The sequence below is a fragment of the Plectropomus leopardus genome, chromosome 17, assembly GCF_026936395.1.
Source record: "Plectropomus leopardus strain MGB_pleo_1.0 chromosome 17, ASM2693639v1, whole genome shotgun sequence".
NCBI classification, from domain to species: domain Eukaryota; kingdom Metazoa; phylum Chordata; class Actinopteri; order Perciformes; family Serranidae; genus Plectropomus; species Plectropomus leopardus.
Genome location: NC_142192.1, coordinates 1748158 through 1762093, shown reverse-complemented (window position 1 = coordinate 1762093; position 13936 = coordinate 1748158). Strand labels below are relative to the sequence as shown.

The following is a 13936-nucleotide window of genomic DNA, read 5'->3' as shown; positions in this document are numbered from 1 at the left end:
GATCCTATTCATAGAATATGTTACACCTTCATATAGAGAAATGTTGACCACATAAGCCCAAAGACCAATGAAACACATTTTATTAAGAATGGACTCACTGTACAGTTACAAAATATTGAACATAGAAAAAGTCCAACCACTAATCTATATCACGACAACATTTAAAGGAGTAATGTATGACAAAGGTGAAGGGGATGTGGACCACAAATGGAAACTTCAAAATGTAAATTTTTAAAATGGTCATTTCATTCAGACGCAGCTGGTGTGAAAATCAGAGTCCAAAACACTTAGGTAATGATCACACTGTAGCAGGGAAACATGAGGCATTTTTAGGACCGAACAACCTCTATCAAAGTCAGAGCAACTCACTATGCTTTGTGTCTTGTCGAAAGGCTGGAATGCATTTTCCTTTTTTTTTCCTGCATCATTCAATGTGTGCAGAAGGAGCTGCTTAGACCCTTCCAGAGCAAATTATTCTGAATTACCACTTGTTGTGGGCTGTCAGTTTGATCACAATCTTAAGTTCCAGAAAGTACTGAATTTATAAATGAAAAAGCGTTTGCTAAAACATTTCAGTGTACGAGGGAGAGCCAATTTGATTACAAAAATATATCTTTCATACGCAGCGCGCAAAAAGCATGAGTGAGAGTCCTCAGGCAATAAGTTACTCAGTTAAAGTTCTTCACTGTGAGTATTCCAAAAAAAAAAGCTGACTTGATTATTCTGTCTTGTATTTACAGTGATTTACAGCATACAGGGTCCCACAGCTTCAGTAGAGTAAGAAAGATGGGAGGAAGTAGCTGCATGAAAGTAGAGAGGTGGCAGTTTGGCAGTTTGTGTAATGAGGTTGTAGGTTAAAACACAGCAGGAAGAGGAGTTATGCTGTGGCTTCAGGGTCTGTCGAACCCTCTGGGTCTTCATCGTTGTAGATGTTCTCAGCCTAAAAGAAGAATTAGTGTAACGTCAGTCAACAAATAAAAGGCAGGTTATGACTGACTGCTGAAAAAACTTAAGGGAACACTTCGTCACAGTGTAACACTCAAGTCAGTTTAACGTTAGGGATAACAATCTGTCCATTTTGGAAGCACAAGTGATCAAGTTCACCTGATTTTGGTGCAAATGAAAGTGACAACAAGCGCAAAGGAGAAACAAAAGCAAGAACATCACAAAAAAAGGGAATGCAGCATTGTCTGTGGTGGCCACAGACAATGCTGGACTCCACTCCTGACTGATTCTTCTCTAGTGTTCTGTTAGTGTCCTTGTCACTGTTGGCAGCATGAGACAGTACCTGCAGACCAATCAGGCTGCACAGGTAGTCCAGCTCCTCCGGCATGGCACATCCATACATGCAGTCACAAAAAGGTTTGCTGCATCTCAAGAGCATGGAAGAGATACCAGAGACCGGGTGTTACACAGTGAGCGCTCAGAGGGCTGTAGAGGCGTATCAACTAAGCAGCAAGAGTGGAGCCACCACAGCCCTACAAAATGACCTCCAGTAGACTGCTGGTGTGCATGTTTCTGACCAAACTATCAGAAACAGACTCCATGAGAATGGCATGAGGGCCCCATGTCATCCAGTGGGACCTGAGCTCACAGCCAAGCACCATGCAGCCCAAGTTGGCAGGGGTGCCATTGGCACCCTGTTCTCTTCACAGATGAGAGTAGGTTCACACTGAGCGCATGGGACAGGCAGGAAAGAGTATGAAGGTGCCTCGGTGAATGTTATGCTGCCTGTAACATCATCCAGCATGACCAGTTTGGCAATGAGCCAGTGATGCTTTGGGGAGGCAAATCCTTGGAGGGTCGCACAGACCTCCATGTCATAAGCCTCCTGCAGACTGTGAGATTTTTGCTGTTATAAGTTTAGTGCAGCTCCACTTAATAAACTTGACATCAAGTTTGATGCATGTAGACTGCACGATGACATCATCTACTGAATCGCAGGCTACAACATACGTCCATCGATGTCAGTACAGAAGAACAAAATGTCGTCAGCATGCGTCATTCACTTATGCTGTTGTAGTGGTGAGAGAAAAATATAAGCAAACTGAGCCCTCACTATAGTGGCATTTATTTGTTTCGAAAAAAGTCTACAGAGGAGGAATATGTGGACATGGTCGTGGCTGGGGAAAAGAGGCCAACTTTGCACACCAGTTTTACAATGAGAGCTCGAAGTAAGTATTAGCATCTACTAGCATTTAGCAATCACTAACAGGGTTGCGCGGATCAGTGCGTCATTTCATGCTGGATATCTATTGGTTGATTAGTAGACGTAGGTCATAATAGCAGTCACGCTGACATCCCAAATTTCAAACACTGTCAGAATTTTATCCCAGGCTGTCTTTGATTGCACCGTGACCATTACAAGAGCCATCTTTGAACCTCTCTCACTGTGCGACACAGGACCGCCGTTTTAGAGCCACGACCAAAGATATCACAACGTTTCTTTCACGATGGTCATCTTTTGTCACACAGTGTATACAGGGCCATAGCCAACGGTCTCCTGACTGCTGTTCGGTACCGGGATGAAATCTTCAGAGCAATAGTCAGACCCTTTGCTGATACAGTGGGCCCCAGGTTTCTCCTGGTCCAGAACAATGCCCGGCCTCATGTGGCCAGAGCGTGTAGGCAGTTCCTGGATGACGATGCCGGCCACTGACCAGCCCTCTCGATCCCCTGATCTAAATCCAACTGAGCACCTATGGCAGGTAATGTATTGGTGAATCCGACGCCGCCAAGTACCCACACAGACTATCCAGGATCACTGATGCCCTGATCCAGGTCTGGGAGGAGATCCTCCATGACACCACCTGCTGACTCATCAGGAGCATGTCCAGACATTTTTGGGAGTTCATGCACGCACCCGGGGGCCAAACACACTTTTGAGTCACATTATGAGTTGCCGTGATAAAATTCACACGAGTTGAATCAGCCTGTAATTTCAATGTTTTAATTTGACTTTCGGTGTAATTTTGAATCCAGCCCTCAATGGATTAATGATTTTGGTTTCCACTGACTGTAGTTATGTCACTTTGTCCTCAACAAATCTTTACATCAGTTAAAATTTTCAACTTGAATAATTCATTCATTAAGATCTGATGTGTGATTTAAGTGCTCCCTTAATTTTTTTTGAGCAGTGAATTTATTTCAGGTCATTTTTTTAAATCCAGGATAACCAGAAAAAGATTACCTGAGAGGCTTTCGATTTGTCAAATTTTACCAATAAAAGATAATAACGTGCTTAACCGCTAGCTTTTGAAGTCTATATCACAGTACAGTGTTACAGATAAGGCTTCAGTCATATAAAAATGCTTTCATGTGAAAGAAGTAAACACATAGTGGGTTAGTTCACTTACCATTTTTCTTTTCTGTCTCCTTACTTTGCCCTGACTGAATCACTCCAAATATATCACAGATCCATCTTGACTGAGTGTTTCTCTTTGCAGTCTTTAGTTGAAATGTCTGTAATCTCCCAACACGGCCTTTCCCTGCAAATTCATTGCTGCCTGCTCTGATCCACAATATAGACATGGAAGGAGACATGGGATCTCAAGAGCAGCAAATTCACTGTGCTTCAAAATTAAGTATTTTTTTAAAAACTTGACATGGTTGCAAGTCACTGCAGTCCATTCAGAGTGGACCTGCGACCGACCAGTAGAGAACCACTGTTTTAGCCTGTTTAAATGTAACAAGATTTATTGGTCTGATGCATTCTGGTAGTTGTAGGTTTTCTACCTTTTGAGCAAAAGCGTCCTTTTTCTCTCCTTTCTTCGGTCATGAAGCAATTTCAGAAGTATTTGCGTCTTTATATTTAAATAGTTTTTAAGAGAAAATGACTCCCTCCAAAACAATAAAATACAAAGAAGGAATCATGTTCTCTGCCTGTCCAAAGCCAACATGCTTTTACAAAATGTGCTCTCAGTCATCTTACCATCTGCCAGACTTGCATAATGTTGTCTTCAGACACTGAGCAGATGACCCAGGGCTCGTTGGGGTTCCAGGAAAAGTCAGAGATCTTGGCTGTATGGCCTCCATGGATAAACTAAGGGACAGAAAAGCCACCGTTTTCATTATTATGACACAAGCTGTTACACCACTAAGAGATCATCTCAACTTCCGAAGTTCAGCAGCTAGCCTCACCAGTAGCTCAGGTGGGCCATCCTCTGCATCCTCTGGCGACTGCTCCTCTCCGATTTTACTACAAAACAAAACAAAACACCCAGAAGAGTTCAACTTTGTAAAACACAGTTACAATATAACTAACCCCACATGTGTGTGTGAGGGAGACATTACTCTCACTGTTACCACACTGGCCAGAATGGCAGGGAATCCTTTCTGGCAACCACAATGGAGCGGAATTTGGTACACACTGGGGGTAAGATGTTGAGTTGCTTACCTGAGGTCCCAGACGTTGAGGCGACGGTCTGTTCCGCTGGACGCCAGTATGGTCTCGTTATGAGGTGACCACTGAACCTGGAACAGTCAATGGGAGAAGTCAGATTAGGTCACCTTGAATACTGATGCAGACATATACAATACCGAAACCTAATCACAAAGATTTTGTCGGTAACATTCATCTCAGTGTGCATATTTGCTTGGGAGGTGTTGATAATTTAGATATTTGATAACTTTTTGACTTATACATCAGAAATTTTTCCAGCTGCCAGGAAAGAGAACTCAAAAGAATACAATCTAAACTTGCATCAACTGTATTTTGACTGACTTAACAGATCTGCTACCAAGACACCCTGCCACTCTTATTTTAATAGAATATAATGAAATAAGAGTGATTACATATCTTACCTGGAAGATCTCATCCTTGTGTGACTCAAAGGAATGCAGCTTCAGTTTCAGGTTTCTCAGGTCCCAAAGAGCCACAGTCTGTGAGTGAGAGAAAGGATATTACACATACCTGCCACAGAACAATCTCTGTGACAACACTGCAGGAAAACACAATAACAATTAGGCTTGGGCAGTATCATGGTATTACGGTATACCAGGGTATTTAGAAATCCCAAAGGTTTGCTCTACAGTACCATCATAAACACAGGCGCGCCTCTCTTTATCAGTCATTCATGAAATGAGATTAAATCTGCAAGCAGATATGGACATAAAACACCTTTCGTACAGCATACGAATTAAGTTTGTTATTTCTTATAATGAAAGCAATAATTATGTGTATTTCTTATTTACACAAGCACAGTCAGAGGCAGTTGTAGATTTTGTTAGTACCTGTGAAAAGATAGGAGACACTAACATATTGATGAATGCCGGAAAACACGTAAATTTCCTTCTGCAAACAGTTTACGCACAAATTTGCTTTGCTCACATTTCATGAATGAGGTCAATTGTTTATAGTGCACAGCACGCACCACAAGAGCTCAGTCCAGTCTCTACTGCTGGAAAAGGCAGCTGAAAGACACAGCAACACCTGGGGGTGGAGGGAGAAGTCACAGAACTGTAAACTGCCAGCAGCTGAGACTGTGGGGAATAACAGCATGTTTTTAGCTTCTAACTGAATGAATGTGAATAAGGATTTATTTTTGACCGAACCAGAGCTGGTGATTGTTGGAACAGTGGACTTACTAACTAAATTACACAGTACGGGTGAGTTTTATTTTGTTTCTGTTGAGTCTGAATGAAGTGTGTTTTATGATGAGTTAATGAGGCAATTCATCAGTCTTCACTGACCGAGAGAAAGCTGAATTCAAAAGGTGCCCATGTCTATTTCTCTGCTTAATAAGGAAAATAGGTATGAGATTATTACTTTTCTTAACATTATGTGGGGTTCTATTGTGCATCTATTGGTCTGAAATGCTGAAAGTAAGAAGAGTACTCCCTGTCGTCATTTACTCTATACCTGGTGAAATTTCAGGAAAGTATGAAATATTACATATTGCTCACGCCTAGTAACATTATAATCAGTGGAGGTGGGGGAAAAAAATCGATTCACATAAGAATCTCGATTCTCGTTCTTAAAAATTGTGAATCGATTAAAAAATCCTAAACATTGATTATAAACTATATTTACTTAATATAGTCTATTCTTAACCCTCTAAAAAATTTTTAATTTAGAAAAGTCTTAATTTTGAGACCTTTCGGGTCGCCTAACCTTTTTTGCCAGTGAAAGCTGCTGGCTGTGCCATTCAGAGGGATGTCTCCGATGCATCGTAGCTCTTTTAGAAGCCTCAGTATCCAGCCTGGGAATTCGGGTGTTTTTGCGGAACCTTGTTCAATAAATACATGATGACAGATCTGATATTGGGTGTGTTCCGTTCATATTTTATCGATTTTTCGATGATAAAAGTACTTTAGCATCGATGCTAAACGCCTGGCCTAATCCCACTGTATCTATCGCTCTGTGTTTTTGGTAGCACCTCGTGCATTAGAATAAACTCTGGTAGCCCTTATAATAATAATAAGAAGAAGAAGAACAAGAATGAGACAAGGGTACACTACCGTTCAAAAGTTTGGGGTCACTTAGAAATTTCCTTATTTTTGAAAGAAAAGCACTGTTTTTTTCAATGAAGATAACATTAAACTAATCAGAAATACACTCTATACATTGCTAATGTGGTAAATGACTATTCTAGCTGCAAATGTCTGGTTTTTGGTGCAGTATCTACATAGGTGTATAGAGGCCCATTTCCAGCAACTATCACTCCAGAGTTCTAATGGTACAATGTGTTTGCTCATTGTGTCAGAAGGCTAATAGATGATTAGAAAACCCTTGTGCAATCATGTTAGCACAGCTGAAAACAGTTTAGCTGGTTAGAGAAGCTATAAAACTGACCTTCCTTTGAGCAGGTTGAGTATCTGGAGCATCGCATTTGTGGAGTCGATTAAATGCTCAAAATGGCCAGAAAAAGAGAACTTTCATGTGAAACTCGACAGTCTATTCTTGTTCTTAGAAATGAAGGCTATTCCATGTGAGAAATTGCCAAGAAACTGAAGATTTCCTACAATGGTGTGTACTACTCCCTTCAGAGAACAGCACAAACAGGCTCTAACCAGAGTAGAAAGAGAAGTGGGAGGCCCCGCTGCACGACTGAGCAAGAAGATAAGTACATTAGAGTCTCTAGTTTGAGAAATAGACGCCTCACCGGTCCTCAACTGGCAGCTTCATTAAATAGTACCCGCAAAACGCCAGTGTCAACATCTACAGTAAAGAGGCGACTCCGGGATGCTGGCCTTCAGGGCAGAATGGCAAAGAAAAAGCCATATCTGAGACTGGCCAATGAAAGAAAAAGATTAATATGGGCAAAAGAACACAGACATTGGACAGAGGAAGATTGGAAAAAAATGTTATGGACGGACGAATCGAAGTTTGAGGTGTTTGGATCACACAGAAGAACATTTGTGAGACGCAGAACAACTGAAAAGATGCTGGAAGAGTGCCTGACGCCATCTGTCAAGCATGGTGGGGGTAACGTGATGGTCTGGGGTTGCTTTGGTGCTGGTAATGTGGGAGATTTGTTCAGGGTAAAAGGGATTTTGAATAAGGAAGGCTATCACTCCATTTTGCAACGCCGTGCCACACCCTGTGGACAGTGCTTGATTGGAGCCAATTTCATCCTACAACAGGACAATGACCCAAAGCACACCTCCAAATTGTGCAAGAACTATTTAGAGAAGAAGCAGGCAGCTGGTGTTCTATCTGTAATGGAGTGGCCAGCACAGTCACCTGATCTAAACCCCATTGAGCTGTTGTGGGAGCAGCTTGACCGTACGGTACGCAAGAAGTGCCCATCCAGCCAATCCAACTTGTGGGAGGCGCTTCTAGAAGCGTGGGGTGAAATTTCTCCAGATTACCTCAATAAATTAACAGCTAGAATGCCAAAGGTCTGCAATGCTGTAATTGCTGCAAATGGAGGATTCTTTGACGAAAGCAAAGTTTGAAGGAAAAAATTATTATTTCAAATACAAATCATTATTTCTAACCTTGTCAACGTCTTGACGATATTTTCTATTCATTTTACAACTCATGGTGGTAAATAAAAGTGTGACTTTTCATGGAAAACACAAAATTGTCTGGGTGACCCCAAACTTTTGAACGGTAGTGTAAATCAGGAGACAGTCTAACAAGCAGCAGGGCCTCATATGAATGTAAAGTGTTCACTGCAGGCAGAGCAGGCAGGAGAATCAGGCCCATCTCTGAAGTGTCAGGAGTGTGATGTGGCCCTCTGCAGCATCAGATAGATAGGAGATAGAAGCTGCTTTGCAGAATGGTACAGATAATGGGATACACAAACAACTGCAAAAAAAGATGGGACTTTTCTTGGAAAAGTGTGTCCATTTTTTGAACTATAGTAATTACAATGTTTATTTTTTCACTTTCTGATTCCCAATACTTGGGAGAAAGGTTTTCTACAACAAAATGGCTTGTACATAATAAAAGCTCCATAATTTCATACACACTTTGCTTTCATAACATAATATGCCACTGGCAAAACAGACTGGATTAGATCCTGAAATTACACCTCCTATATTTTGAATCGGGAATTGATTTTGAATCGGAAATTGTTTTGAATCGAGAATTGATTCTGAATCGCGTTGTGACACCAAGAATCGAAATCGAATTGAATCGTGAGATACTGAAAGATTCACACCCCTAATAATCAGTGTCAATTTCTTCACTCAAAGAGTTAAGTGCACATGATATCACAAAGATATATCCCTGTAAATTCATAAGTATGTGGTGAATTATTGTGTTACCTTGTCTGCAGAGCCAGAGGCAAGGATGAACTCGCTGTAAGGGTTGAATGACAAACAGTTGACCTCTGCTGTGTGGGCGTCCACTGCATGGCTGGGTTTGGAGGTGTTGTTCGAGCGAGTGTCCCAACTGAGGTGAGGAATGACAAATATTAATGAAAGGTCACATTTTTTCACGTGAACTGTCTGTCAGATTTGATTTATGATCTTTCTTCTTACATCATTAGTTTCTGGTCATCTGCTACAGATCCAAAGAGTGACTCGTGAAGCAAGTGCCAGGAGACGTCTTCCACCACAGCAGTGTGACCGGTGAAGATGGTCTTCGCTTCAACTATCTTCCCCTCTTTAGGCACAGCACTTATGTCCCACAGACAGATTGTCTAGAGATTAGAACAGATGAGGGATTAACAACACATTTCGTGACCTAATACATTTCTAAACCTGCTGGAAGATACTTGGTGATATTTGACTGCAGCATGAAACCTGTATTTTCTCTTACATGGTCATCTGATGCACTAAGGAGAGAGCCTGACAGATTTGGATTCCAGGAGAGACCATAGCCTTCTTTCTGATGGCCTCTGAGACGCAGATCAGGGTGACACTCTCCAGAAGCATCTGTGGACAATGACAGTAAAGCCCGAAAGCAGATATGCAGTAATGAGAATGTGTTAAACTGAATACTTGTAAGTGGTCAAAAGGTACCAATTAGCCCACTTTACTATCAAAACGTGTTCAAACACAATGCCTCCTTTAGCGGTGTCTTGTTTTGTGTGTGATCTCTATACCTGGCTTGGAGGGGTGCTTGGTGTAGTCAAACACCAGCACCTCTGAGGTGGGGGTCTTGGTGGCAATGATGCAGGGGTTTTGGGGCATGTAGCGGGCCCGGTTCACCTCTCCTTCATGGTTGATCTTGATTTCTATCTCAATTTTGCCGCTCACTGAGCCAAAGCCTCCAAACTCTGCAAGGAAATATTTTTGTAGTATGCAGAAAATGGACGTAATACAGTGTGTCTTAGCAGAGCAGCTTCACCCTAAAAAATGAACGTAAGTATAATAATAAACATCATTAATCTGATTAAAAAACAGCATGCAAATGAAATGTTGTATAACTTACTTTACATGTTAGCAGCACTATATTTTGACTTCTATATTGTAAATACAAAAGGAGACAATGCTGTATGCAAGTATCACATTTTAATGCATGCTAAGGCATCTGCTTGATTTACTTTAAACTAAAGATGTCACTTTTTAAATTTTAATGTTTTCTAGTCCACTTCAGAGTATCAATATCATTCTGTTATTATTGTTGTGCCACATTAATGAGTGTACAAGATCAGTAATGTGCATGGTATCCATCTCTTTCAAACACATGGCCCGGCTATAAATACACAGTACATGAAAGTCTGCCTGCCTGGTTATTCATTCTTCTTCAGCATGTGCCAGCACTGATCACCTACCTCCTTTCTCACTGTCATAATGTGAGGCTTCAAACTGGGCATCATCGTTGGGTAGCTGAACGCTGGCAATGACCAGGTGATTCTGCTCATCAGATGTGTGAGTGCCCAACACCAGCCGGTGCACACTGTAATCCTTCCCCTCTGGCCTATAGGGCGGAAAAAAATCCTTTATCGTTAACCTTTAGGGACTGTTTGGCACATTTTACATGCTTTTCATTGTTCATTTTTTGATCATTTTGGCTGTGTTCATGAATATGGCATACATTTTGGAAAGATTGTGTATTTTTGTTTAATCTGGGAATTTCCAGCTCAGCTCCTGCAATATGTCTAAAATACACTGTTAAAACTAAACTGTTACATTCATGCTGTTGAGTGCAAAACATGCACAACTGAAACCCATTCAAACTGCAACTTGATTCCACAGCCATCAAAGCATAAAATCATGCATTATAGTATTTCTGTGTATCATTCTGGGCTTTGTCATTTTTACTGTTTTCCACCAGATGACGTTATTATTTATTTATTTTTTGTACCATATTTGGCATATGGAGTGAATACATGCTATTTCCACTCAGTGCACTGTCACAATCACTGTTGCTGAAAATCATTGACATATTCCAGGCTGTGATAACAATAATAATAATAATAATACTTTGCATGTACTATATTGAAAGTAACTGATTGTAAAATTACTGAATACTTTTTTGTGTGTTTTTTCATCTAAAAATAATAGTGGCATCATGACAAAAACCTGTCATTTAAAGGGTTAAAATTCTGAAAATTACTGAATATTTGATATTAAGGATTAGGACTGATTTTGGTTAAAAAAAATAAACTCAATGAAAATCATATTAATCTATAATATTTTTAAAGCCAAATTTTGAAAAGCGCATTTTGAGCACAGAGTGGTTTAAGTGTGAGTACTTGACACTGCACAAAAATAATAATGTATAAAAATCAATGTTTCTGCTAATCATTGACAAATCCTAGACTGTGATCATCAAAAAGATTTTTAAAAATCTATTTAGCATGTAGTATATTGAAAATATTTCATTTTTGTGAGGGTTTTTTCCCTCTAAATACATGGTGACATCAGAAGAAAAAGCTGGCATTTAAAGGGTTGAAATTCTGAAAATCCGTGATTATTTGATGTTTATCATTAGGACTGATGTCGATTAAAAAAAAATAACTCAATGAAAGTATAAAATAATATTATATATAACACTTTTTAAAGCTCAATTTTGAAAAGCGCATTTTGTGCGCAGAGCAATACGAGTGTGTAATATCAAAGCAGGTCCTACAGAGTGCATGCTGGTGTGTGTGAGAATTACTACTGGCCCAGTGTGTACTGGCGCGGTGTGTGTGCAAGTGTGCACCTGGAGACATCAGGCAGCCACTGAGCAGTCAGGCTGGGCCACTCCAAAGCGTGGGTCATAACCAGGTCATACAGGAAGGGAGTGTTTTTCTTCCAGATCTTGTACTCCTCATTTATCACCCTCTCCTCAACCGCATCATCAAATGCTCCTGCTGGGAGAGAGGACACTGGGTCAAGTCAGTGGAAATAGCTATGAAACAATCATTCATCAAACACTTGCAAGATGCTTCCATGGCTTTCACTGATGGTACTACTTCAATATGAGGATTGGTGGGTAGGATGGCCTGCTCTGGAGACCAGTAGGCTCTTACATTGGTACACCTTTATATAGAAGGTAATTCTTGGTCTGTTCCGACACTACCTCTGTGTTTTTATTTCGCAGAAACCAGACATTAGTTATTGCCCTCTTAATGCTCTCTGTCCCCAAACACTTTGACAGAAATTGGGAAAAGGACTTTAGGGTATTCTGTACCCTTAGCCTGGAATTTGTTTCAGGATGGCAAGATGATGAAACTCAAGGAGCCGGTGTCACTGAATGTTTTTAAATCACAAATGAAAGACTTAGACACAGATTCCATAGTACCTTGATGTTTTTAGTCTGCCTGGTTGTACATCTGACTGACAGAAAATCAATGCAAACTTTAGTGCTTGTGAATTGTATTTTGTCGACCATTGTGCCTCTGTTAGAGGTCGACAGATTACTGGTCTGGCGGATTGTTGGGGAAATATTCGGCATCTTGCTGATCATCTGTATCAGCACTATATTTTAATAATTGCCTATAAAATGAATTAAAAAATGTGCTACTTTGGTTCCGCTGCAACTGTCTCTCTCCCTGTTGTCCATTTTCACTCACCACTCTGTCTTATTTAATGTCATGTACAAATTACTATCTGACTTGACTGACGTCACTCAAGTAAGTAAGCCAAAGACAAAGATCCAAAAGTACAGTATGGGAGTATAACACTCAATCAACACCTGGGAAGGCAGTCTGCAATACATGCAAAAAGAGTGTCTGCATTTTTTTAAAAGTTGTTGGAAAATATATATGTTGTTGAAATTTTCAATTTTGAGTTTGCTGTATTCCAAATTCTAGATTTTGACAATGATACTTGTAAATTTCTTCCAAATATCGGCTATCAGTCTTATTAACTACTAATAATCTGTTACGGCCCTGAAACAACAACAACAACAACAAAAACCGATACAATATCGGTCGAACCCATGTCCCTGTCTGCAACTTCGTGTTTTCATTGCTGACCGTCTAGGTCAGGTCTACCTAGAAAAATTAAGTATCAATGTCAATGGGACCAACCTGGTTAAATAAACGCTAAATTAAATAAATTAGTGAAATTATTTGCTATCTCAGCGACAGTCAAGGCATCAGTAATAGTTAATACTAAGACACTAAATCCACAGCTGTTGACAAAAATGACTCGCGGCCTGAGTGGTGTCCACTGTGCAGCACTATGGTGTTTTCAGTAACACATTTCCGTTAGCTTACGAGGCTAACATAATTATGCTCTGCTGGTACGAACATAATGCACGGTCCTTATAATAACGTTAACTGTGTCACGCTGCGGCCTCGCGATATAACGCTGCTGTAGTGTAAAATAGACGACGCCAACTGGTGTGAGAACAACAACTGCAAGATGAAGCTGGGACTTGCAGCTTTACACAATGAAAATGCACCCGGCTTTTGTTGTGGCTTATTTCAGGTCAGGCGCTAACTGCTACCCAAGCTAGCCAGATAGCTAAAGCTAACTAAGACTGTCAGATAACTACTTGAACACTTATCATAAACCTTCGCTCTAACGTTACCTTCCTTATCCGCCATCGCTGATATCTTAAGTAGCTTTCTGTCCGCGGAGACTTTTGGAAGACAGTTGAGACGCGGAGCCAAAAAGCCTTGTGTCAGGTCCTTCTGCGGTGTACCGGCAGCAACCAGTGCTGGTCAAAGCACTGAGTAAACGATGCTAAGCTAACTAGCTAGCTAGCTGAGATGCCGATTGTGAGAGACGTGGGTGCATTCGCGCGCTCTGAACAAGCGCGAGGGAAGGGGGTGGCGTCCCTCCACAGAGCAGCTGCGCTCGCGCTGGCCACCAGAGGGCAGCATGTGGTCATTGCTAATTAACCCTTTGAAACTTGGGAATACCTTTCAAAAACATGAGAAAAGGGCTATGAGCAACGAAAGAAGAAATTAGTCAAAAAAATAGCAAGAAATTAGTAAAATGTTGTGTTGTGTTCAATGTTAGTTGTCTGTAGTGCACTAGTTTTTCCCTACCTATTTTCTTTTTTTTGCTCAACATGTTTTGGGAGTTTTTTCCATTTATAATTTTCTAAATCTACGGTTTTCTCGCATTTTGTGGAATATTTCTTATCAAGTTGCTCATT

The 13936-nt window shown here is 40.7% G+C and overlaps 1 protein-coding gene across 2 annotated transcripts; it reads right to left on the bottom strand.

Moving 5' to 3' along the window:
• Positions 1-62: 62 nt before the first annotated feature.
• On the bottom strand, positions 63-13588 carry rbbp4 (retinoblastoma binding protein 4). Of its 2 annotated transcripts, none has more exons than XM_042506234.2 (12): positions 13364-13588; positions 11546-11696; positions 10170-10315; positions 9498-9671; positions 9212-9327; positions 8932-9092; positions 8716-8842; positions 4804-4881; positions 4397-4473; positions 4141-4198; positions 3932-4042; positions 63-940 (listed from the first exon to the last, which is right to left on the bottom strand). In XM_042506234.2, the coding sequence occupies exons 1-12, from the start codon at positions 13377-13379 to the stop codon at positions 878-880; spliced, it is 1278 nt and encodes a 425-aa protein (XP_042362168.1). In that variant the 5' UTR covers positions 13380-13588; the 3' UTR covers positions 63-877. The 2 variants fall into 2 exon arrangements, with proteins under 2 accessions (XP_042362168.1, XP_042362170.1); XM_042506236.2 differs by having other exon boundaries at positions 11546-11693.
• Between the last annotated feature and the right edge of the window lie 348 nt (positions 13589-13936).

Coding starts and splice junctions, on each gene's coding strand:
- rbbp4 (XM_042506234.2), bottom strand. Junction 9,328..9,497: donor CAAGCACCCCTCCAAGCCAG/GTATAGAGATCA, acceptor CATTGTCCACAG/ATGCTTCTGGAGAGTGTCAC. Junction 941..3,931: donor TTATGCAAGTCTGGCAGATG/GTAAGATGACTG, acceptor TTCTTCTTTTAG/GCTGAGAACATCTACAACGA.